The 25805-nt window shown below is 39.6% G+C and overlaps 1 protein-coding gene across 2 annotated transcripts in view; it reads left to right on the top strand.

Moving 5' to 3' along the window:
* Window positions 1-25805, top strand: part of NRXN3 (neurexin 3) — a 1051320-nt gene that overhangs the window by 895879 nt on the left and 129636 nt on the right. For both annotated transcript variants that reach the window (XM_086748180.1, XM_086748181.1), the window contains one exon: window positions 16215-16386. In XM_086748180.1, coding sequence (XP_086604306.1) covers window positions 16215-16386 — 172 coding nt within the window. The remainder of the gene's footprint in view (window positions 1-16214; window positions 16387-25805) is intronic.

Raw genomic sequence — 25805 nt, 5'->3', positions numbered from 1 at the left:
TGAGGGGTGGTGTTACTTGAATTTCTTGGAGCTTTTTTCACTTATGTCATGTACTGCATTCTCCTGTGGTACAACCGCATGACTGATGTTTGGTGGATCAGCATAAGCTTCTTCATATTACTCATTTCTAAAAATCTGCATCTATTTTCTGAAGGAAAGATTTCAATTATTAATACTGTAATGAGGTACAAAGCAATTTGAGGATAATTATATTTATTCAGAGAAGCAGTGAGATTCCATGGAGAGGAACATTGTAAAAAGCAGACACATCCTATTTCATTGTATTTTCTACTTTTCTGGTCTTTTTCCTGCTGTACTCTGAGAAAATCTAGAATGCAAGATAGCTACACACATAGGGAATTCATGCCAGCATTCCTTATTTTCTTTTGCTGAAGTGCTCCCACATCCACACATACTATCTGCTTTGTTTTGTTGCTTTATACTGTAGTCTGACAAGGCTCTGTCAGTAGCATTGTACACCAATTTGCACAATAATCTTTTGGATCCTGGAGATATATATCATGCTCAGGTGCATTTCTTTGTGAAAGCCAGTGCTCTAAGAGGTAAATAACTCTGTTTTCACTTCCATATAATTTCTGATGTATTTATTTTTAAACTGGCAGCATTAACGTTTCTACTGAGCTGGCTGTTAGTTGCTGTTTTAAAAGTTTTTGAAGGCCATAGTCTATCCATAGCATAGCTATAGCAGAGACATTGAAAGGATGTGGTTAATATCTCTACACTATTGTGCATGGACAGAGGCAGGTACATCAGTAAGGCTGAGAAAGCAGGTAATTTTTAGTGATCTGTTTAGGATTTGCTTATCAAGAGGGTCAGCTGAAACCATTTTCTCCTCTTTTGATATAAATATTCAGAAAATACATCACAAAGTGTCTGGTGATATCATTCAGGGATTTTACCAGACTTCAGAGAAGCCCCTTCCTGTTACAGTGTAGCTTGGGTGTTCAGTGAAGAGGATGAAAGATGCAAGAGAAATGAAACAAGGAACCTAGTGGCAGAAGAAACAAGTCCAAACTCTGATATGACAAGGAGAACCACGTAAGAAGAAAGGTTATCCAGGATTAGTGTTAAAACTGTTCAGTAGAAAAAGAAATGGCAGTAGACTTTTAACCCCACAGGAACCTAAGTCACAGCTAGTGCAAAAGATTAAGACCTTGGCTTCAGTGGAAGCAGTAGCCAGGTGACTCTGTGATGTACAGGATAGCCTGTTATTCTCTACGTCCTGGGATGCCATGCTCCCTTGAAACTGTAGTGAAAATCACACTCTAGGGACAGCTGCTGATCTCCATCACTTCATGCTTCTGTGTATCCCACCAACCAAAGTGCTGAAATGACCATTTTCTAAAGCACTTAGTTATCCAGGTTGTGGCAAGGTTTTCAAGGAACAAATAGTGTTCCTGGCGTTTTATAAGACTTTCACCCAAACCAGCCTCACCGATGGACCAGGTGCTGCCTGGATGCATCTGCCAGAATGGCTACTGGCTTTAGCCCCTTTCCAGCCAAACCTTTTTGGCTCCCTCTTTGCAGGCAGAGGTAAAAGGCAAGCAGTAGCAATGGAGGTGGTATCCTAGAGATCTGAGTAAGGTGTAGAGATGCAGAAATTAGGGAGGTGGTCAACAGTTTAACCTGTCAAGACTGGCTTGCTAGCCACCATACTGCTTTGGCTTTAATTCCTTTTATCAGTAGTCTGCTGTATCTGTCTTCCAAGCCCAAACTCCTGTGCCGTATGCTGCCAATAGTGCATGAACAACAGCCACAGACAACAACTATAATAACTGGCCACAGGCACCCTTGTCTCTCCTTCAGTTTCTATTTCACACAATCAACCCGTTACAATTTAATTGACTCTCCCAGTCAGCTAGTCAGGTGGGTAGACTGAAAGGAGAAAAGCTGGGGAGTTGGGGCTATAGTCATATCATTGCAAAAAGATGACATAAGGCACATCTTACTGTTATTTCCCTAAACAAAAGGCACTTCTTTAAAATTTGGTTTCTAAAAGCTATGATATTTTGTTCTGAACATACAGTATCCTTTTTCAGATCTGGGTCCTCTGTAGGGTATTCTCTTGAATACAAATGTTGGAGTTTGACCTATTAATTTCAACAGCATGCTGACAAAATAATGAATGAGGAGAGGAACTCTGTTCTTGTACTTGGGTAATATTTACTGAGTGTTGACAAATCACGGAGTGCTGGACAGAGGCAAGAAAATTTTTCCTTGCAATATGTAAGCACAAACAGTCTAGTCTAAGTCACAACAGTCCTATAGCTCTAAATTTCATTGGCTATTTCAGTTTACTCACAAAAACTCTGCCCTGATCAAGGAATAGACATTGTAGGGTTGTTTCTGTACTGGTCTTACCTCCCATGCCCTGAGCTGCCTTTGCCCCAGTACTCCTAATGGTAGCTACAACATTTTATGAATAGAGGATTGTCTGTAAAGGTGGTCCTTTGTCTCTTCCTGAATGCCTGATGAAACAATCTTCTTCCCATAGAAGCTAATGTGGATGAGTGAGTGGCTGTATGATGAGGGAAGCTGAGTCAAGGAGTGTGTCCTCATGCTTAATTAGCTTCTGTTTTTGTCCCACTGGTTTTCAAGTGTTAGAGAATCTAGACGACCCTCATCATCTAAGGGCGGCTGGTATTGCGATAGGATTAGGCTCTCAATACAGTCCTAAGAAAGCAGTTTCTTTTGATATATTGGTTGTCCTTTCACAGCTCATATTTATTTTTCCTAGAAGGTTGTGCTGGTTTAGTGTAGTGAGGAGGGCTACAATGGTAGCTTCTGCAAGAAGTTGTTAGACGTTTCCCCTTTGTTTGGTGGACCTGGCTGGGTCTAAGGTGAGCTTGTCGCTGGCCAGGGCCAAGCCAGTTGGCAACAGTTATAATGCTCTGTGATAACATATTTAAGAAGGGGAAAATGAAAAAAAGGAAAAGAAGTAGTGTGGGCAGAAAGGGGGAGATGTGAGCCTTGTGGGCCTTGCGGCCTTCACCCTCTGGCTTCCCACTGGGCAGCTGTCTGGACCCAACTCAGCCCAGCCCGGCTGAGGGAATTGAAGAGAGGAGATGTGAAGAGAACCTGAGAGGCATCTGCCTAAGCCTGACTGGGAATTTTTTTGTGAGAGGAAGGGCTGCAGATGCCAAGGTCAGTTCAGAAGGAGGGAGAAGAGTAACGTTGCTCATGGCAGAGATTCCCCTGCAGCCCGTGGTGCAGCCCATGGTGAGGGTGGCTGTCCCCTTTCAGCCCATGGAGGCCCACAGAAGAGCAGAGATCCACCTGCAGCCCCTGGAGGACCCCACACTGGGGCAGGTGGATGCCTGAAGGAGGCTGTGGCCTGTGGAGGGCCCACACTGGGGCAGCCCGTTCCTGAGGGACTGCCACTCTGTGGAAAAGGAGCTCATTCTGGAGCAGTTCATGAAGGACTGTAGCCCATGGGAGGGAGCCCACACTGGAGCAGGGGAGGAATATAAGGAGTTCTACTCTGAGGAAAGAGCCACAGAAAACAACATGTGATGAACTGACCGCAACTCCCATTCCCTATTCCTCCCTGTGCCGCTCGGGAGGGAAGGAGGTGGAGATAATCTGAAATGAAGTTAAGCCTGGGAAGAGGGGAGTGGTGGGGGGAAGTTTGTTTTTTTTTCTCTCTCATTATCCTGCTTTTATTTTATTATTAATAAATTGAAACAGTTTTCCCCAAATCGAGTCTGTTTTGCCCAAAATGGCAACTTGAATGATCTCTTCCTGTCCTTATCTCCAACCTTGAGCCTTTTTGTTATGTTATCTCTCCCCCATTCCCTCAGAGGGTGGGGGGAGTGAGTGAGAGGCTTGGTCCTGAGCGGGGCTAAACTACAACAAAGGTGCAGAGGAGAACATATCAGAAAAAGAGATACAGAAGCTGAAATTGTTATGCTAATCTTCTCCTTACCCTCTACTCCTTTCCACACCTACTCTGCCAAAAAATTGTCCTGGATGTACTTCAGCTTTCTGTATGACATCCATTCCCAATAATTGTTTCAATTTGACATTAGGAGTTGTGATCTAAGTAACGTAATACAAACTTGGCAAGGGTCTCTGGCTGATACCACTTTGCCAAGCAGCTTTAGAGTAAGCAAATTCCACAACACAAAACAAATATGCAAAGAGCCAAGTCATAACTTTGGCTCATCTTGATTCAGTAAAATTCTCATTCTTTCTCTGTAAGAAAATTCAGCCTTAATTTAAGGTGCTGTTTCCATCAGGGTTCAGATGCAGCCTTTTGACTTTTGGTGAAGCTGAACATAAAAATGCCTTCAGAATTGGAGGAGCCAGGTGCAACGAGGGGTAGAGGTACTCAGGTTGAAGGATCTAGAAATGGGTACCACAAAATACTAGAGGTCTCCCGACAGCGGATCTTGGAAAATCATGCATTGAGCTAGATATAAAAGCTATCAAGGAGAATGGGAGGATTCTACATGAATTTATTTAGTAGTTATTGCATCTTATGCATCCGTAAAACATGAATGTTTGAAGTGTTCTTTTGCAGCTAAGTCAAGGTAGTGCAAATGACAAGGTACTGAACGAAGAATTAAAGGACTTTTCAATTATTTGCTCCATTCCTGTAGCAACTTCTGGTTTCTGCAAGATTTTGGCAAGTTATTGCTCTTTGTCACTGGTTTCCCAGCATGAAAATGGTACTGGTGGCCTCCTTTGTGAGCTGTGTGCTCAAAAGCACTATGTGCTTCTCTTTTTCCATCACTGTTTAATATTCCACTGTTCCCAATCAAATAGTGCTCTGTGATATAAAGTTATTAAAATCTGCACAGAAGTAAATTATTTTGGTTAATTGGGGTATTTTCATTAGAAAGTTTCCTATACTGTAATTGTCATGTACTGCTAGTGTTAATCTATATTGTAAGCTGTATTTTTTACTCTCATTCAAAATCTTAGGTAACCTCTCTGATTCAGGATTGGAAAGCCTTCTACTGGAATCCAGCCATGTCTCAAAAACTACATTAACCTTGCTTTAAAAAAAAAAATACAGTTTAAAAAAAAAGCAAGCTTTGAAAAGCTAGAAATAAGCTGTTATTGAATCCAGGCACTGTTTGTGTTTACATATACTCATATTTTCCTCATTATCTTTTCTGATTGGAGAGGCCTATTGGAAGACTCACTACTTTCCTTACAATATGCTGTTGATATTGTATACAGTTTATGAAATCTATTTCATAGATTTCAAAAGGAACATAGAACATAGACCCTGTATGCATTAAATTCTGTTAAAATTCTATAAAAAAATCTCACTGAAAAGGGAAAATCTAGTAATATATAGTGCTTAGTCATGTAATACCTTTGAGAATGTGGTTTTGGAACTCTCTGAAACTCTAAAATACTGTTTATGATTAAGAGTAGAAGAGATTTTACAAACAAATACACTCTAGGCAAAAACAAATTTAAATGGATTAATTTTGTCCAAAGCCTCTTCTGCCCTTGCACTTCTCTATCTACTGTGCTAAGGTTAATTGCATGGTGGCAAGTTGATATTTGTGATCACCTTCCCTGTCAGATAGCAGTGTCCTTTTTTAATGACGTCTTTTTGACAAGTGCTCACTTTTCTGTGGGTTATGGGTTGAGACAGACAGCCCTGATTGCTATTAGAGAGTGATATATGCTGTACCTTCAGCCCACAGACATCTCAAAATTGTACCAATGCTCTTGATAAGGAAGCCTAGTAGTTAAGATATGTAGTTTATTCCACGCTACCTGGAAGTATCAGATCTTTGATGCCGTATCTTGTGTAACTGCCACTTTAGCTTCTGTCAGCATGAATTGTTAGCAGTGTTCCCCAGTGGATTAAAACTCAGCGGGAGACATTGTGAGATGGATGGAGATATTTCTTCCTAGAAGATCTCTGCTTTTGAGCAAGTTGCTTGTTCTTGTGCCCTACTAAAATCTGACTTGCTGCTGCAGTCATTTCTTTCTTGATGCTTTAGCAGTTGGCTGCATTTTTGTCTAAAGAGCGGGTTATATGGCAGCACTTCAGAACAGAAATGTAAAGGCCTCCTTTTAATTAGCCAAATTCCGTAATGCAGGAGGAGTGCAGTGGCTTTGGGGATGCTTTGAGTTTAAAATGCATCACACAGTATGCACTCGCTCAGTCCTTTAGAAAAACAGAAGCCGACATCAACATTCAGAATGCTTCCTGTTTCTGCCTTAGTCCAGAATCCTGTCTGAAAGGTGTCATATCACAAAACTTTCCAGGATATACTATTAATATTTTCAAATGGCACCATCAGAATCTTTAATCCTAGTTGTAGCTGGAGTTCAAACCATCACATAGGCAGGTTTTTGTGATGTGTGTTGTAAGCTGGGGCAACAAATTAGCCACCTGAATAATGTATTTGCTAGTGAACCAATGGACAAGTGTCACTTTCTTAATTGGTTTTGTGTTCTGTTTCCCTAGTAAATGCCCCTTTTCAGCATGCTGCTAATTTCTGTTTCTACTTGCATTATGCTGTCCCTACATGAGAGGGATTAACAGCCTCGTGGCTGGAGCTTCACCAGCTGTGTAACAACTGGTTTTCCACAATTGTTTTCCACATACTGTGTGGCCTAAACACACCTGCATGTATTTCTTGTAACATTTTATTGCCTGGTAATTGACTGGCTGTGAACTGATGCTTTCCTAGGTCATGGGAAGAAAAGATTTAATTAGGCACAGTCCTAGGCACTGGATGGCACAGAAGCAAGCCTCCCTTTTAAGACTGCTGAATATCACTGATTACTAGGCTTTGCTCAGCAGGTGTCAGATTTAAGTAAGAGCAACTAGATGTGCCACAGTGTTCCCCAGATTTTGAAGAAATGGGTTTAGGGTGAGTTTAGTACAAGCCTGGTCATGGTAATGATGATACCATAGATCAGGATACTCTGCTTGATATTAATTATTTGTACTGCAACAACATCTGGAGGCCCCACTGGATACCAGGGCTCCACTGTGTTAGATAATACACAAAGATACTATTTGATAAGCCTGTGGCTTCATAGTATAAAAAGACAAAACGGAAAGTGAGAAAGAGAAGTGGCTTGTTCAAGGTACAACACAGCAGCAGTAAAAGCAGAAAATAAATCTTTTCTGTCTTTCAACCATGTACTCTAACTAGACTTGATTACCTCTATGACTTAAAATTTGAAAGGTCTCTAACTGTACTGATAGTATGACTTTACATGAAATATGGAAACTTCTGGTGCAAAATTAACTCCTAACTGTAATTCTGTTGATATTGTGTATTAATGTTACCTAAAAACCTACAGTGGTACATAAAGCTTATATCAGGTACAGGGTATCTGGACTGAAAAAACCAAGCAGTTTCTGTACCTCATACATGCTCTATTTCAGCCAAAAGATGTGAGATGTAGTAATTAATTAATTAATTAATAACTCTTGACCCTGGTAGAGTTGTCAAAAAATTGAGAATTGAGCTTTTTGTCCTTTTTTTTTTTTTTTGCTTGTCTTCAAGATAGGGTTGGTTTTTTTAAAAAAAAAAAAAATTATTAGACAAAGGGCTAAGATTGAAAGAGGAAAAGATGAAGGGAGAGAAAGGATATAAAATAGAAATAAAGCAAGAGTACTACAATTTCACATCCCAGTGGTAACTCACTATTTCTGTGATATTGCAAGGGTGTTTGGTAAAAAAAAAATCACAAATAGGAAAGAATAAGATGTACTTTAGTAGCACTGTATTGCTGTGCTACAATTTCTTGCAGTACCGGCCATTAAAAAAGTATTATCTAATAGTCTGGGTCCTACATACAGTCAACTGGCAAAAAACGAAGGCCGGATTGGAAAGCTTGGTAAGCTCTTAACAAGGCAGTTGGTATACTTTTTGCTTGAGCTAAATAATGTAATGTCTCTCAAAACAGAGTAGAGGCTGTCTTTCAATACAAGAGACACTTGGAGAGCACTGCTGAATAAGACTGTTTATTGTGGTGAATAAGCCTCAACTGTGAGCCCCAATGGTAAGATTGTGGCCAAAAGATGTTATGTGGTCTTTGAACATAAAAACCAATGTGGTTGTGTAATTTCTATAAACTAAAGTTAAGAATTTCTGGTTTCTACATTTGAAGAAAAATATTAGTAAACTGAAGGAGTTTTGTGGCCATGGGGAAGATTAAATGAAGGATTGGAAAACCTGCTTTCAAGTGAGAAACTGGGAGAGTTGAGTAAGTTTCCCTTATGTTCTGTAAAGTTTGGGGGAGAGTTTGCAGTCACAGAAAGATAAAGCTGGAACGTTAAGTCATCTGCTGTAGCATTTTCTTGCTCTGAGGCAGGACTAAATACAACAGCCTGGCTGTGGCAGATGTTCATTTGGACTACCCTTTCTGAACCTGAGAATCATAGAGTCATTAGGTTTGGAAGGGACCTTTAAAGGTCATCTAGCCGAACCCCCTGCAAGGACCAGGGACATCTTCAACTGAATCAGGTTGCTCAGAGCCCCGTCCAACATGGTCTTGAATGTTTCCAGGGATGGGGCATCCACCACCTCTCTGGGCAACCTGTTCTGGTGTTCCACCACCCTCATTGTAAAAAATTTTTTTCCTTATATCAAGCCTGAATCTGCCTCCCTCTATTTTGAAACCATTACCCCTCATCCTATCACAACAGGCCCTGCTGAAGAGTTTCTCCCCTTCTTTCCTATGAGCCCCCTTTAGGTACTGGAAGGTTGCTATAAGGTCTTCCTGGAGCCTCCGCTTCTACAGGCTGAAGTAGCCCCAACTCTTTCTCAGCCCCAGCTCTCAGCCTTTAGTGAAAAAGATTAGATCCTCATTAATCTTTGCCAGTTTCAGTGTTTCACCACTTTGTAAAAATGAATAAGAATCTGTGAGAACCTTCAAAAAAATTTTGACTCTTACACAATCTTACAAGTAATTTATGGAAATATGATGCTAGATGGTTTTACATTATAGAAAGTAAAAGTTAAAAGAAACAGTAGTGATCTGCTTTTAATGAACTGCTGAGCAGGAGGTTGTATTCACATTGTTGTATTCAATGGCACTTGATTGACTTTCCTCCCATTAATTTGTCTATTTTTGAATTTATCTTAGACATCTGAAACATCCTGTGTCAGTGAGTTGCACACTTCAGTTATGTACTATTTCAAAAGGTCCTTTCTTTGCTTAAACTTTATTACCAACTGATTTTATTACGTATTTGTAGTTCATTGAGTTCATTTAAAATAGTGCTGAATCATCTCTATTTTTTATGATTTGATATATACAATTTCAAGTGTGATACTTCTTTGAACCTTTTGTATCTCCTCTTTTTCTTTTTGAGACATCCTGTACAGATCTGTGTACTGTTCAAGGGTTAAAGTTAAAGGTGCACCATTCATTTATAACAGAGGTTTTACTTTTGTACACTGTTCTTTTTCATTATAATTCTTGCCATTCCGTTTGCCTTTTTGACAATGTTCAGCACTGGGCCAATCTCATCAACGAAGCAACTGCAATAACTCTGAGGCTCCTTTCCTCATCTGTAAGTGTTCAAATCGCAAATAAGTGTTGTTCTAAAATATATTCTATAGTTCAACAAAGAATCAATTCAGACACGATATATGGTCTCATATAAAATTTTAGAGGAGGCTAAATTGTAACAGTGATCCTTTCTAGCCTTATAAATTATGTATCTGTGAGAATTGCTTCTTTTAAAAACCATAGCCCTGAAGGGTAATAATTTCTATTTATTTTGTCCCGTGTGTGTATCATTCTCTCTGATAAATAGGTTTGTAACTGGCATTTAGTAGGTCTGGTTCAGCACCCTAAAGAGGCAGGAACAAGCAGTGCATAACGAAAAATGACCTACTGCTTCTTATAGTGGCCCTGAAAAATCGTCCAAAATTAGCTGGCCTAGGTACTTCCATTCACCTTAATAACATTTTTTTTTCTTGTTTCAAGATAACTGTAAAGTGTTGGAACCCTAATTAAAAGCTTCCAAGTCAAGTGAGCTTCAGTGCCTGTCCTTTCTTTAACAACATTTGCTGCTTTTGTTGATTGTTATATTTGCTAGGATGGCAGTACTGATTCTTAAGCATGCCTTCCCTGCCATCATTATTTGGATAAAGGAAGATTTCATCTCGTAAGCTTTACCCAACCCTAGAGTTTTGTATATATTGAATTCTGATTTCAGACTTACCTCCCAGTGATATTAAAAATGGCATTGAATATGACCAGAGGGGAGTAGAAGTAGCTGCCTTATACTCTGTGCTGAGTACAAGTTCTGAAATTTACCCTTCTTAAATCCATTTATATACTTATATTGGAAAGGCCTGTCCAGCCATGTATTTAGTTCTAGTTGCAGCTCAGAAGGGTCCTCTAAGCTGGTTTTTAGTACCTTTCTAATCATTAAAGAACTTTTTGAGTTTCTTTTTACAGTGAAAGTTTGCATAAAGTGATTTGATGTTGTCGTAATTAGTGAATGTTCTCCGTAAAATATGCATCTATACCTTCAGTTCTCCTGGATACCTCGCAACATTTAGCACTGTTGTGCAAAGTCCCCTAAACCACAGGAGGCGAGTGATCTGACAGCTGGACTAACATCCAGCATCAAGTTCAAGGCAAAGTGAAAATAATATCCAACCAGACAAGCAAACAAACAAAAAAACCCAAACAAACAAAAAAAACCCCAAAGGAAATCAAGCAAAGAAAGACCTAAAGAATAAAGTGGAAAAAAATTCCAAAAAGGGAGAAATGAAAGTTCAATCTCTTTTAAAAAATATAGACTGCAAGTCTGAGGAGCTTGAGTAGAAGGAAGCCATTCCAGGAAGAGCAATGCTTGGGGTGATAAGAAAACAAAGCCAATTTTCCTCCATTTAGAGGGCAACGGAGTTGGAGTGTGTGCATGTGGCGTTTGTGGAAAAAAAAAAAAGTTCAGAAAACCTCCCTACAGTGCGAAATCGCTTGTTGTATTACTGAAAGAGCTTGTATCACTTTGAAGAAATCTGCCATGATCTTTAGGAAGCAGTAACTAGGAATATTGTCTGCCAGGTTTGGGCTGATGTCTTGTCATGTTGGAACCAGCTCGGGCGGGAGGAGGAGGCAATATGCGCAGTAGTGACTATTCAAAAATTAGGAAGTAAAATGAGTGTGAGAAAACACAGTTATCCTGGGATTCCAGTCAGATTTCAGTTATGTTTTATAAATGCTTTTTTTTTCTTTTCTTTTACATTTAGTTTCAGAAAAAGAAACAAAACAAATAAAGTTACAGGGATAAACTCTGCTTCCATTTACATCAGTAGGAATTGAGTTTCTTCAATTGCTAGAATTGATTCACATCGGTGCAGCTGAGGGTAGGATTTGTCCTATTGCCTGGGGTTCTCTCTCTTGGTTTTTGAAGTTAAATGCTATCTGCACATAGGGAACAGCTATATACTTTCAGTCTGGATTATTTGAATTTTAGGTTAAGAAAAAAAAGACACAAAGGTGAAGCCCTTTGCAGAGCACATAGTGCATGTGGCTGTTCATGTATGTGTCCTCTCTAACACACTCTAACTGCACATCTTACAAAATCACTGCCACCTCCATTTTACTGACTCTCTATTTGGTCTGCTACAGAAAGATAGATGCCTTCAAAATGTAAAGGCACAGCACAGAGAAAACAAAGGCCTGACAATTTGTATGCAGACAGGCTCTAGTTCTCTTAGAGTTGAGGGAAATGAAAGAAAAAAACATACCTGCAAAAATGTCAGACCTCAGAAATGTTCATGAGGTCGCTTCAGAGGAAAGGAATGAGTTCTGGAGGAGTTGAAAGTAGAAGCTGAGAAAACCATAGGACCTTGTTCCTCTTGGATTGTAGTTGCTCTCAGGGCTGAAAGGGTTTGGATTGTCAGGATATCATCCATGTTCAAGTAAAATATATCTGGATTTACAGGGCTTGTAGAACTTGGAAAGATAGGTGACTATCACCTTTCTGTCACAGACGAAGAATCTGTTTCACAGAAAGGTAAAATAAAAGGTTGCCCCAAGTGAAATCATGTTTAAAAGCAAGCAATAGATTTCAGATCTCCTGATCCAGGCTGTAGATTAGTTCCTGTGTCATTTCAAAATGTTCAAAATGTTTTCGTAACAGTGCATATAACAAGAAACTGTTGCTAGATGCCTGTGGAAACAAATGGTATAGACGAAAGATGTCAAGGTGAGGCCTTGTACATTCTTTTTGGTACTTTACTTTTTTTTTTGTTCTTATAATTTGTCTACAACCATTCCATTATGATCATAATTATTTGCCTGAAATCTTAGGGACATCGTGGCAGAATTTTATTTCCTGAAGGATTCTGAGTGAGGAAACAATAATGTGGCTTTTGAGGGCAGCAATTTTATGGGACAAATCAGCAAAAGATAAATTCTTGAGAAACTTTTAAAATCATTTTTGGCACAGTAGCCTTAAATAAAGAAGGAATTAAATAAAATATAGATTGAATGCTGAGTTCACTTCATTATTTGTAAATAAAATGGTTCTCAGATTCCTAAGAAATAGTGCCAGCACTTGATGTCACTCAGAGGTTTCAAAAAAATTAATTAATGATCACCTTTTCATGGAAAGTGTTCAGGGCAGCCCAGTGAATACGAGTGCAGAGAGCAAAAAAAATACATGCCCTCTGTTAAAATTCTCTTGAATCTTTTTAGAGCTTATAACTTGCATACTTTGTGTGGCTCTGTATTCAGCTTTTCCCTTGCTGTATGATTAGGATTTTTTTTTTCTCTAACTATGAAATCAGATAGATAGTGTCTCAAAGGTAAATCTTTCTTTGTCACATACTTACTGGTCTAGTTAATACTTGTGTTTGGTAACATGGAAGGAAAATCTACTAGCTGAATATATGGGGAAAAGAATGAAAGGTCATGTCCATCATGGAGTGTTGAAGTTTAACAGTAAAGCTTGTCTTTCAGAAGGAAGGTAGATCTTGGTAAAAGCTCCTTTTAATGAGGTATTGTAGTGTAGAAAACTGGAATTGAAGAGATCTTAAAAATAAATCCTAGATTTGCCCCGTGTCGATGATCACTGTTCTTTACTGTAGGATTTTCTTTGTGTTTTGCTTCACTTTTTTTTTTCTGCCATGAATGCATAAACTAATTGTTGGTTTTTTTCGTAGTGTCTGGTGCCCTGGAGATATAAAATATCATGAATAAATTATATCTTGAAGTCTGTGTGTACAGTTTGGCTTCAATAGCCCTGGTTTCAGTGTCTTGTATATATTGTGTTTTATCTTGGTGACTGGAACATACCCATTTTCATGACAAGCTCCTACTCAGTCCAAATAAGAGTATCAAAATCTGGTGTAAAGTTTCACTTCTGCAAAACTCGTGTTAAGGAGTCACAGGGAGCTCTTCCCAAGAGGAGACTGGAAAAAGCTGGAGTAGTCCTTCAGTCAGGCCTGTGATTTGTGGGGGGTTTTTTTTGTGGGTTTTTTTTTTTTTTGAGACAATTTTTTTTTTACATTTTTCAGTTGCAACCAAGTGTTACATTGCTTTTCAAAGGGCTATATTCCTTTGGCTGTCAGAGGTGTCAATCTGCTTGGGATGGGGAGGGCACCAGTTTGCTCATTTCCCTCTTCTTTGCAGCCGACTAAAGGCCGCTGGTGGCTGGCAGTTCTCCACTTCCAGAATATTATCTCTTTCCCAGTTTACCCTCTTATCCATGGGCTATCACTAGCCCTTCAAGCTGGGAAAAGGGAATGGTGAAAGGCACTATCTCCTTTTCCTCAAAGCAGACATCAGAAACATTTTCTCCTTCTGCAGGGGACATTAGCTAAACTTCCTACCATCCCTTTCCCCACTTGCAAGTTTCTCTCTCTGCCTCTTAAGCCTGTAGGGCTTGAAGGTATGCAGCTTTCACTCTACTGAATACCGCTTAACCCCTTCCTATTCTGTGGTGATGATGATCTGTTCCATTAGACAAAGCACAGCTCTTCATCTTGCCTGCTCACGTTATGTCTTCATGAACATAGACTCTTCTCAGAGCAGCCACAATTTGCAAAAGAGTATTGATCTGTTGATGGCAATTGAGAATCTGTATGAGAGGTCTGGGAGATTGATTATAAGGCAACACCTTGCAAAACCACATGAAGTCAGTAGCCAGGTTACCTGGTCAGTAGACATTCTTTGAGTCTTTGAGCAAAAATTAATCTCTTATTCTTCAATAATTGCTATGCAGATAAAGATAATAATATGGTTGCCAACAGTGTTGGGACATGACTTACTTCCTAAGTCAAAGAAGTGATAAAGCTGTGCCAGCAATGATTTTATCTGAAATAAATCTCTCTTCACTGAAAGCTCTCTTGTTTTTGGGGTAGCATAAGAGAAGAAAGGTTGATTGTTTTTAAATAGTATCTGAGTTCATGCATCTTCTGGGAGCAGCAATCCACTTGCCCCATGTTCCAGTGAAAAAAGATTATTGGTATCTTGAAGGGAAGTCCATCCAAAGCATAGTAGTATGAATGTACGTGAGACTGTTGCTATCCAGCACACGTTTAGCAGAGTCTAAAATTTATCATTATAATGAGAGAAAAAACACTGTGCTTACTATTACCATTATAAACTTCAGGTAGTTGAAGAACAATCCAGATTTTTTTAATGACCTCTTCGGCTACAGGACTGTTTGTTTTCTTTTCCTAATAACACTGTTGTAGTCTGAGGACTAGGAGGGATGTTGTTAGGGAAAAACAAGTCCCAAAAAATGAAGAATGTTGAAGATATAAGGAAATTTTGGTGTGAGTAAACTTTGAAATGTAAAGTAAAACAGAAATCAGGAAAGGCCTCTGTGAGAAATTTAAAGACATGGGGTTTTAAGGAAAAAAGTCTGTTGATACCTGGAGACAGGAGTAAATCCACGAGAGGAAGAGGAGAGATTTCTTTCTAATTGCTGAGATTTGCTAACATTAATGTAGTGAAGTCAGTCAGGATAACAGCCATGAAGGATGGAATCCTCTGCCTAACAGGCAGATACCTAAGGTAATAACAGTAACAAAATAGTCTCTTGCCTCTTTAGTATACCTCCGTTTTGTTTCAAATAAGCTATATTTGGAAACGAGATGGCCGTCTGTTGTTTCTTCCTTGATTTTTTTCTATTGAGACAGTTAACAAAGCTATTGCTAATTTTATACTATGGATAGCTAGCAAATGTATTGGCTTCCGATGTGATACATTCTACTTCTGCCCATCTGTACCAGATTTAAATCCATGCGATACACCTAATATGCCTTCACAAACATTGACACAAGTGTACTGTGCCTCTCCTTGTTGAGGACTTGAAGATGCATTCCTGTTAATTGCATATTGTATAGTGATGGGAACTGCTGGCACTGTTTAAGTCTGTAATATTAAATGTGGATGTCTAATCTGAATATACTCTGTGTATGTATTTTACAACCTAAAGTAATTGAATACGGTCGTTACTTGGAACTGTATGAGGGGAGCTGCAGGAGAAAGTGTTATGGCTAGTACCAGGCTTTGCCTGCTCTTCCCTTTCATTCAGTGACTGGAGGAGAGTTTTGGGAAAACAATATGGAGAACTGCTTTATTGGAAAGGTACTGCTTGGCATGTGATGTAGAGAAGTAAAAGCCTGTGGCCACTCCTGTCTCTTGAAAGTCTGGAAGGTTTTCCTTTTGGTTTGAGAGCAACTGGCTTCCCTCAGGTGGTTAAAGTCAAAGTCAGCTAATTACATTTTTGCTCCCTTCTGATTTCATCCATCTTGTAACTGCATTCTCCCTGCTGGATCCCATGGTTATTTGTTTTGGGGTGGGGGCTGTTTGTTTCACAAGCAGAATAACAGAACAAAACAGTTATTGGAATACAGCCTGCCTGTGGCTGCATTTCAGATGACAGTTGAACAATTGACTACTAATAATCAGAGGAGATGTTGCTCAAATAGCTATTTATCGACATCTCCTGGTTTTCATGGCCTGAATTCTCATCTGCCTTCTATCATGTTTTAAGGGAATAAATGAGTCGTTATGCTCAGGTGAATACTGCAAAGAGTGTGAAAGACTTCTTATATTGAAGCAGAGCCAATGAAATGTGTCCTGACAAGGCTCAAAACTATGCTTCTGTGTATTTGGCAGTGCCATCTACTGGGACAATGACCCATTGGAGATTTATAGGCCAAGAACATTCTCCTAATAGGCAGCAATTTACAAGCATTTGTTTCTTTTTTCCTTTATTTTAGGAGCAAGGCAAGATTGGTGTAGTCTTCAATATTGGCACAGTGGACATCTCTATTAAAGAGGAAAGCACACCTGTAAATGATGGCAAATACCACGTGGTACGCTTTACCAGGAATGGTGGCAATGCCACACTTCAAGTTGACAGCTGGCCAGTGAATGAACACTACCCAACAGGTACATAGTTTTTCTCTGTTTTTCTCTTTCAGCTTATCTGTTGCTACAAAGTAATGTTTAATAACAACTGATTGCTATATTAATCTTTATTGCTTCGTCTCAACAATAAATTGACCAGCCTGATGGTGCATATTCTGTCTGTTGCAAACAAAGCCATGGTCCTTTACGCTGGAAGAACAAGCATGCCAGCTGTGTGGTATGATGCACATAGTTCCTTCTATTTCAGAGGTCTCTAAGTGAATCCTGGTTCTGCAGAGAGTTACAAACTGATTCAATGACAAACTTGGTTTTGCTACTTGTGATACTTTCTGACTATTTAAGGAAGAAAAGCTTTGAACAGACCCTATGAAAAGGAGAGGTGACTCCAGCCACCCAAGATATTGTTTGTATAGAAATAGAGTTGAAGTGTAAGGAATGTGGAAGATTAAATTGCAAGTATTTGAACAGACCTTATGTTTGCCTCATAATTTTTCATCATCTGAATTTCACTCTCTCTTTTAGGTTTGCAAATAGAAAGGTTGGCACACAATCTACCCAAAACAGTCAACTCTTAGTTGAATTTGGGTCAAAATGCAGTGGAACAATTCAGTATCTCTTTGGAATTCATCACCCTAAATCCACTAGGAATAGCGAACAACTAGCTCTTGAGTCACTGTCCCATGCTTTATCCCACCACTGGCAAATCACAACCTCGTGATACTCTATGTCACCATGCTAAAAGGCTGAACTCACTCCCAGTAAAAAGACTGATGTATGTGATGCTGACAGTGCATAAGATAGCTGAGGATTGGTGATGTGGACGGTTGCCAAAGGCAGGAGGAGCACAAGGAAAGAATCCCAGTGTTAACCACATTCCAATGTTAACCACTTGTTGTCTAAGATCTAGCGATGATGATCTTATTGGTTTCTGGTATTAAGGGTAAGCAACTTCCAGTTATTCCTTTTTAGATTGTACGTATCTGACCTGGGACAGAAAGAAGAATTCTGTAATAAACATCAGGCAATTTGCTAGTAGTGTAGGAGTTGCCCGTAAGCCACTTAACCTCAAATTATGAGAAATATCCTAATTGTTTATACAATGTTACACTAATAAATTACTGCAAGGGGGTAATTTCTTCTCTTCCATTCACTTAGAAAGTGAACAAGGAAGTTTTTAATGTGAGTGATCTATCCAGTGTTGCTCTCTACCACATAGTCAGTGTGACACTTTGTCAGTGTTTTGGTGTATATGCAAAAGAGTACCTCTTAACAATTATCCTTTTTTTCCTGTTAAATAATTGCTTTCAAAGAACTCCATGACAGATGTGGTGAGTTAGATTCTAGCTCTACTATCCATTGGTTAGTGTGGCTAGGAGAGGCCCAGAGTGAGCATCTTTCTTCTGCTCCTTTCATCAATTATTTTGTAGTAAAATGCCTCTGATCCAGTTGGCAGCCAACTACAGTCAGTAGAAACACCATGAATATTTTTTTTTCTTATATTACTTGTTGTAGTAAGTCACTGGTATAAAGAAACAAAATATTCAGCTCATTGCTTTAAAGATTTTTTTTTTTAAAGGGAAAATAAATCACACTCAGAGACTACCTCAGTACCCTCTGCTTCTGTCTTGGCTAAAGATATTCCTGTGTTTCCATTAGAAGATGTATGGTTTTGTAGAATCAGCATTAATCTTTTGTTCTGGGCTAGTATTGAGTATATGCAGTTGTACTCCAAAGGAAAAGGAACCTTTATATTCCAGACACTTTTTCCTTTCCATACAGGTATTTCAATTTCTGGTTGTAGAAATTCATAGATGATGAAGTTTTCAGCCTATCTTTGTGAAAATAAGGCTTGTGGGATCATACTGTGTGTGTGGACATATGTCTTCCTTATTTTTTCCAGTTTCTTTTAAACCCCTTTTTAAGTCGAATTTAAAAAAGGGGCAGAAGTCGAGAAAAATAAAGATTCTACATGGACAGGGAAAATAACCAAGCAAGGAGGGCAGTGTTCCAGCCCTCCCAGAGGAAAGGACTGTGGCTTGGTCACAATTCATGTTAAATACCAGAATATCCATATCATAAAGAGGCATTACAAATGCCTCAGATTTAGGAAAAGCTTCAATGAGCCAATAACTACAGGAAACCAATCCTTATTAGTTCTGTTTTCTGGGCAATTAATGGTTTAAAACAAAACCAAACAGGAGCTTTTGAAATGAATAATTTGTTGTCTTTCAGAGACCAAACTTGCACCAGTGTTTCTTGTACTGAGTGCAAGACCAACCGGGTGTTCAGCAGAGTTTCAGCTCTGTTAAAACTTTTGTGGTTCGGTTAACCAAGGCTAATCCAGCGTCTTTCAGCTGGAGACTGTTGAAACTGCAATCCGTATCGAACTTGTGTAGTACAATAGCAAAGGAATTCTGTATTTTATGCATAGGATCACTTCAATTCTGGAAACACAGTTATTTGTAGCATTTAAAAAGCATCATATTTGTAGCATATGCGTGTTTGGGCACACTATGTTGTCTGTAATATGAACAATTTCATGTGTACTTGATTTTCTGCACAGTGCTGCAGCCTAATATTTGGAAGTTTTATAAACTAGCTAAAGTATCTTCCTCATCATCACACATCGTGCAATCGTTGGGCAGTAGGGCTGCATTCTGAATGGCATTTCCATACTCCTCTCTGAGTCTTATTACCTGTAGAGGGATTATACATTAGACTCATAATTACTTGCTCAATGAAAAGTACAAATAAAAGTGGGATACTCATTAAATGAGCAAAGAAAGAGAATATTGGCTTTCCTTAGAACAGTCTTCAGTTAAATTGAAAGTAAATGAAACTAGCCCAATGGGACTGAAAGATTCCAAAGCTGTATTGTTGCAACTTCAAATGAAAGACAAGGAAGTGGAAGAAAAACAGAAAAGCAACAAACTTACAATTCAAGCACTGACATTTTGGTTTTTGTAGCATCCAATTGCATCTCAGTCACCTGCGATGTGAGTTTTATGCCTTCTTGTGAAGAGAAAGGTTAGAGAGAAATGGAGGGAATTAACTTGGAGCTAAGGTTGGCTAAGATTTGGGACTGAAATAATCCAAATCATTAAGGATGATCTCTCACTGTTTGTACTATTCCAATCCTGCCAGATTTTCTCCTACCGGGCAGTAAGACTCTGAACAGTGGCTTGGCACAGGTATCTGAGACAAAGCTCCTGAGAACTGGATGATGGCAAATACCAGCTAGCCCTGGGGCTGCTCTCTGCAATTCAGCTGTCATGGTTTAGTTCAGCCAAAGCCATTGAGCCATTTATGATTTGTTTGCATTAGTTTTGCCCGTTTCCCCCTCCCTCAAGTACACAGTAAGGAGGTGGGCTTTTTTCATAGGCTGTACTGCTTGCCAGTTCCTTGATGCTTGATTCATTAAGATGGTCATCGCACTGCAGTTCTTAGTCAGACTATACACCTTCTGCTAACATATGGATGCATTTCTATGCCTAAAGTACAGTTTTCCATGACTGCCTCCCTTCTGTTATCTCACATGCCTTCACCCTTTGTTGTACTTAGTCACTGTTTTTTTCTTGCTTTTCTATTCTTGCTGAGAGCCTTCTCTGTATCTAAATAAAACTTTTTGGTAGTTAAATAGGAGTCATTTTGGATCAAGAGCAGGTAAGATAGGAAAGCTAGTTCAGGAAGAGGAAGCAACTGGCATGGTTTTCTTTCAGATTGTGTTAAAATCCATCAAATTTGAGGCACTTTACAGTGAGATAGAAGAATTTAAATTAGGAAATCCTAAGTTTGTGTTGAAGTCAGCAATTCTCAGAAGAGTTAAAACCAAGTCTTCTGTCTTGACACAGAACTAGGATACCTCAGTCCCTAAGTTTTGATTAATTCTTAGACATGGGATTTTTTTTCCTCTGCCCACTTTCTTTGCGTGCAAAGAAATACTTTGTTGCCAGATTTGTAGTGTACATCAAAACAAGCCTGATATTCCTGTTCATTCATCCATGCACTGACTACACTTTCCGCAGTAGAAAAAGAAACACAACTAGGTGAAGAGAAGCTGTAAAGCAAGAGTATCAGTGACACGAAAATAAAGTCTAATTAGAGTAATGTTTTAAAGGAGAAGATTAAAGGAAGGGAGGCAAAAGACAGGAAGAGATTGTCATTTAAAGAAGTACATGTTTTAGCAAGACAACTGTAGCCTGGATTTTATTAATGCATTTTACAAATAAGAAATAGGACAGGATTAAACAACTGAATCCTTTTCAGGGTTCATTAGTTCATCCACCCAATACAGATTTTATATTTTCCCCTTTATCTTTCTCGTGAGTGATCTCTTAGCCTCTTTTAGGAGTCTCTGCCCTTTCAAAAGACATTAATTTGCAGTTCTGTTGGTACTGAAGAAAAGAAAAAATATTTAATCCTCTGTACCCCTACTTTATTCTCTCTCTCAAGTACACATTTGAGAGGAAGTTGGATTTTAGGAAAAGCTGGATAGTTAGCTCTTGACAGCAGGGACCCTTTGACTGTTCTGGCAAGTACTGTGGCCTGATAAGTGCATACCTATAAAACAAAAAGTTGGTTCTGAGACCCTGATATCTGTGCTGGGGTTTTCATTCAGAATAGTTCCAATCCTAAGGACTGAATGCCCCTGAAGGGTTGGGGTGTATCTTCTGTTTTAATTTCATTTTAAAGGAATCCAATTTGTATTCCCTGAGAGCATTTCAGTATGTGAACCAAAGTGTAGGAAGTGGAGAGAGTTGGGAGGTACACCTTGGAGGCATGCTCCTGATTCAAACCGAAATGCTGATGTAGATGGATCTTACCATAGAATGCAGCTGGAGCTGGGCAGAGGAGCTCATTCTTTCATTACTCCTTCCCATACTTGTACGGCTTTAAATAGTCAAATTTCTGTTTTCTCCTCTCATCTTCTGCTTCTACTGTACCAATGCCATTCACCATGTAACTGGCCCAGGAAAAATGGCCACATGGGAATGGAAATGATCAGTCAGGAGACAGGAAAGTATAAAATTACTTCCTTTGTCATCAAGGCTGGTTTATGCCAGTTTAAAGACTTCACTGAACTACATCTTTGGTAGTCTATGTGAGACTAAGTGATTATTTCTCACCTGCCACTGCCTAAAATAAAATGCTTTCCAGAAGCACAGGTTAAAGTGATAGTGGTCTAGATTGTCCTACCTATCTAAAATGTGAAAGGCATGAAGTTTCTCTTGCTACAATATATTTGTCATTTACTTGGTGGAAAGATCTGAAATTGCTTGGTTAGTACCAGGCACGTTATGTGAGACAGGGAAGAATGCTGGATGAGTTCCTACTTGCTTCTTTAAAGAAGTTTTCCAGAAAACTGAAGGAGTACTGAAGGAGCTAGCAGATGTTATGGCAGGATGCCTCTTGATGATCTACCAGAGGTCTTGGGAGTCTGGGGAGGTCCTTTCTTTCTGGAAGCTAGCCAATGTTATTCCGGTTTACAAAAAGCGTGTGAGGGAAGACTGAGGCAACTACAGACCTGTTAGTGTAACCTCAGTTCCTGGAAAAATCATGGAGAAGATTATATTGGGTGCTATTAAAAGGCATTTGAAGAATAATGCAATCATCAGGCACAGTCAAAATGTGTTCTCAAAGGAAAAGTCCTGTTTAACTGATTTGATATTCTATGATAAGATCATCCGTCTAGTGGATGAAGGGAAGGCAGCGATGTAGTTTTTTGGATTTTATTAAGGCTATTGATACTGTCCCTCACAGCATCCCTCTGGAGTTGTCCAACTGTGGGATGAGCCAGTATGCAGTGCACTGGGTGAAGAACTGGCTGAATAGCAGGGCTGAAAAGAGTTGTAGTGAATGGGGCTACATCTGGCTTGCAACCAGTCACCAGTGGTGTTCCTCAGGGTTCAGTTCTAGGGCCAGTTCTGTTTAATACATTTGTCAATGATCTGGATTCAGCAGTTGAATGCACCATTAGCAAGTTTGCTAATGATACCAAACTGGGAGGTGCTGTTGACTCTCTCAAGGGACAAGAGGCCTTGCAGAAGGACCTAGACAGATTGGAGCATTGGGCTATTATTAATGGAATGAAATTTAACAAGTGCAAATGCCGGATTCTGTGCCTAGGACAGAGCAACACCAGGCACAAGGATAAGTTGGGAGAGGAGTGGCTGGAGATCAGCCCTGCAGAAAGGGATCTGAGGGTGCTGGTCAACAGCAGGCTCAGTATGAGTCAGCAGCATGCCCTGGCAGCCAAGAGGGCAAACCGCATCCTGGGGTGCCTCAAACACAGCACAACCAGCTGGTCAAAAGAGGTGATTATCTTGCTGTATTCAGTGTTGGTGCAGCCTCACCTTGAGTATCGTGCGCAGTTCTGGGCCCCACAATTTGAGAAGGATGCGAAGGTCCTTGAATGTGTCCAGAGGAGGGCAACACAAAGCTGGTGAAAGGGCTGGAAGGCATGTCCTGTGGGGAGTGGCTAAGGACTTTGGGGTTATCTAGTTTGGAGAAAAGGAGGCTGAGGGGGGAGCTCATTGCTCTCTACAGTTTCCTGAGGAGGGGAGGTGGAGAGAGAGAGAGGTGCTGATCTCTTCTCCCTGATATCCAGTGACAGGATGCATGGGAATGGTTCAAAGCTGCATCAGGGAAAGTTCAGACTGGACATTAGGAAGCATTTATTGATAGAGAGAGTGGTCAAATAGTGGAACAGGCTTCCTAGAGAAGTGTCTGACCGGCCTCATGCCTGACAGTGTCTGAGAGTCATTTGAACAACTCCCTTAACAACACGCTTTAACTTTTGGTTGCAGCCTAATAAGATTCAAAGTAGCTGGATCCTATTTTTTTTTTTGTTCTTTGTTACCCTCCCAAAACTTTTGTAGGCATTTTAAAAATGCAGTAGGATAGTAAGCCAAACAGAACTTGAGTTAAGTCAACATCAGGGATTTAGAGGGCTTTCGGAGTGGGAGAAATAGAGCATGGAGCTGTTTTGAGGAGAGTGGACTGAATACTGCAAGTGTGAAATGGAAAGGGCATTTAATAAGCAAGGAAACTTAAGTTGGTTTAAATATTAAGTGGTGTATGACACCCTGCAACCTATGAGGGGGTACTATTGTAGCTTTCTGTGACGAATAAAAAACAGATTTCATTTTCAGATATGTGGGTGTCCACAGCCCCAGCAGTCTTTAAATGGAATGTCAGTACTCAGTATCTCTAAAAATGGTTATACCCATCTCTAAAAATGAAATTCTCTGAGTTTTACACAATTGTGACTGGAGTTCATAGTCTGCTTTGAAACAGGTCATTTCTTGCCCTGCTCAAGCCATTTGTCACATTTCCCTTGGTATTTTTAATTTCCTTCCATAAGTGGCATGATCTTTTTATTCAGTGAAGTCCATTTCCCACCTCATCCCTCTACTGGAGGGACTTTGAGGAGGGTGTTGTTTCTTTTCTCTTCTTCATTCTTTTTGGTTTTATTTAGTTTTTATCGGCAACATTTTTTTTTCTCTCCCTCTGTGATTTCCCAGCTATGAGATAAATAGCCTTGTATCTTACAAGCTAAATACAATTACTGCTATCAAAACTGGAGTCTCTCTCTCCCTATAAATGTCTTTTGGAAGCTGATAAGCTGTTCAAGGCAAACTGCAGGCTTCTGCCTAATCCTGAGATTAAACATAACCACCCAGAAGACAGCAAGAGATAATTGGGGGAGTTGAGGAGAGGCAGGCAGGAGAGGAAGAGAGGAGGAGAAAGCAAGATCCTCTCCTGAGATATTAAGAGGACATACACGAGGCTCAAGGTTATTTGTAAAGGAATTACACAAAACACACAAGAGCTTGTTATGATGAGGAATTTCCTCAGATAATGCAGTGATTGTTGTAGTTGTTAAAGACAAAATTTAGCAGGGATTTGTTTGATGTAAAGCATAGAGAGGAGGTGTACAAAACAGCTCCCAGCCATGACTGCTGATTTTTATATATTTGTCACCATCTTGTCCTTGAAACAGGAGGTCTCACAAGGTTGCACCCAGATTCTTTGCGCATGCTGGCTTGGGATCATCTCACTGGCTTTATGCTGAATACGGGGAGACAGCAGATTTCACAAGAGTAAAGCAGGGGATTGAGCCAGCTTTTCTGTACTCTGTGTTTTGCTACCTGCTGACCATCTGAATGAGGGTAACTTAACCGTCCTATTTGTAAAACAGATTTAAGACTAATCTTCTAGGAAGGAGGAATGCCTTAATTACACAGGAATAGTGCGTTATACCTGTAGTAGTCTTCAATTATAACCAAGGCAGGATTACTGAAAACAGATAGTCTTTCTGAGTCAGTCCAATACAGTTGAAAAAAGCAGTCTCATTTCTGGATATGTAAGTTCTTCTTGATTTTTTTTTTTTTTTTATCAGCAACATTTAAATTTTCTCCCTCTGTAATTTTTTAAATGTCTTGTGTTTCTGAAAGTTTGTCTGTATTTTTTAACTGTTATCAATTGGTCTGATGGATTATTACCTCTCCCAATTTTGCTTTATTTAATTTATAATGTATTAGCCAAGAAGGAGAAGATAAGTTTGGATGATCTAATAGTAGCATCACTGAAGGAATTAAGAGAAGACTGCTTATCCTTTCTTCAGCTGGCACATGTTCTGGTGTTGTAAATAATATGCAAGACTGTGATTATTAGTTCTCATGAGCCCAGTAATGCAGAGTCTAATGTTGATTGGGAAATTAGCAAGCAAAAGTCAAAAGCAGAACTAACGGGAATGTCCGAGTCATTGCAACAAGTTCTTACTTTCTAAGTTTGTAATTGTACCTGTACAGTACCCCTGCACAATTCATGTTGTGCTACTTCAGTGATTTCCAAATGTTTGGTAGCTGAGCCTTATTGGGGAAATAACTAGTTCTCTGTGCTTTTCAGAGCCTGGCTCCTCTTCCCCCAAATTCCCCGTCTCTTCCAGAGTGATTTTGGCATGTCCTCATTCCCTCTTCTTTCCACCCTCCCTTGCACCCCACCCCAAATCTAGTTTCTGCCTTCTTGCCCCTCTTTACCAATCCTTTCCATCTTTCAGGCTTGAGCCTGTTATGATCTCCTTCTTGCTTCTGAAACCTTGCTTCTGAATCCAAGGTAGTAGTAAGAAGCTTAGCTGAATGAAGAGGCATATGGATCTTGTGCTTGACTACTTGGAGCCATTAATAAGTCCCATTGCTTAATGTGCAAGCTGAAGGGATTTCTTTGTGGTACTGTGTGGTCTTAATATTTTCCTATCCAAATGTCCTTGTGAGTGGGTAATGAGTTAGGAACAAGAGCACTGAATTTTGATTAGCCCTGTGGGCTGAATGTGATCCCTAGGGTTCTTGTCATACACTTGTTTGTGGGTTTTGATTTTTCATATTGGACTTATTTTGTGGGACTTAAATGAGCTCTCAGATGCTTCCTATCAGCATGAA

Source organism: Chlamydotis macqueenii, chromosome 5 (assembly GCF_036417535.1).
Source record: "Chlamydotis macqueenii isolate bChlMac1 chromosome 5, bChlMac1.mat, whole genome shotgun sequence".
Taxonomy (NCBI): domain Eukaryota; kingdom Metazoa; phylum Chordata; class Aves; order Otidiformes; family Otididae; genus Chlamydotis; species Chlamydotis macqueenii.
Note: the sequence above shows the minus strand (reverse complement) of the source record. Positions and strands in the feature narration are given on the sequence as shown.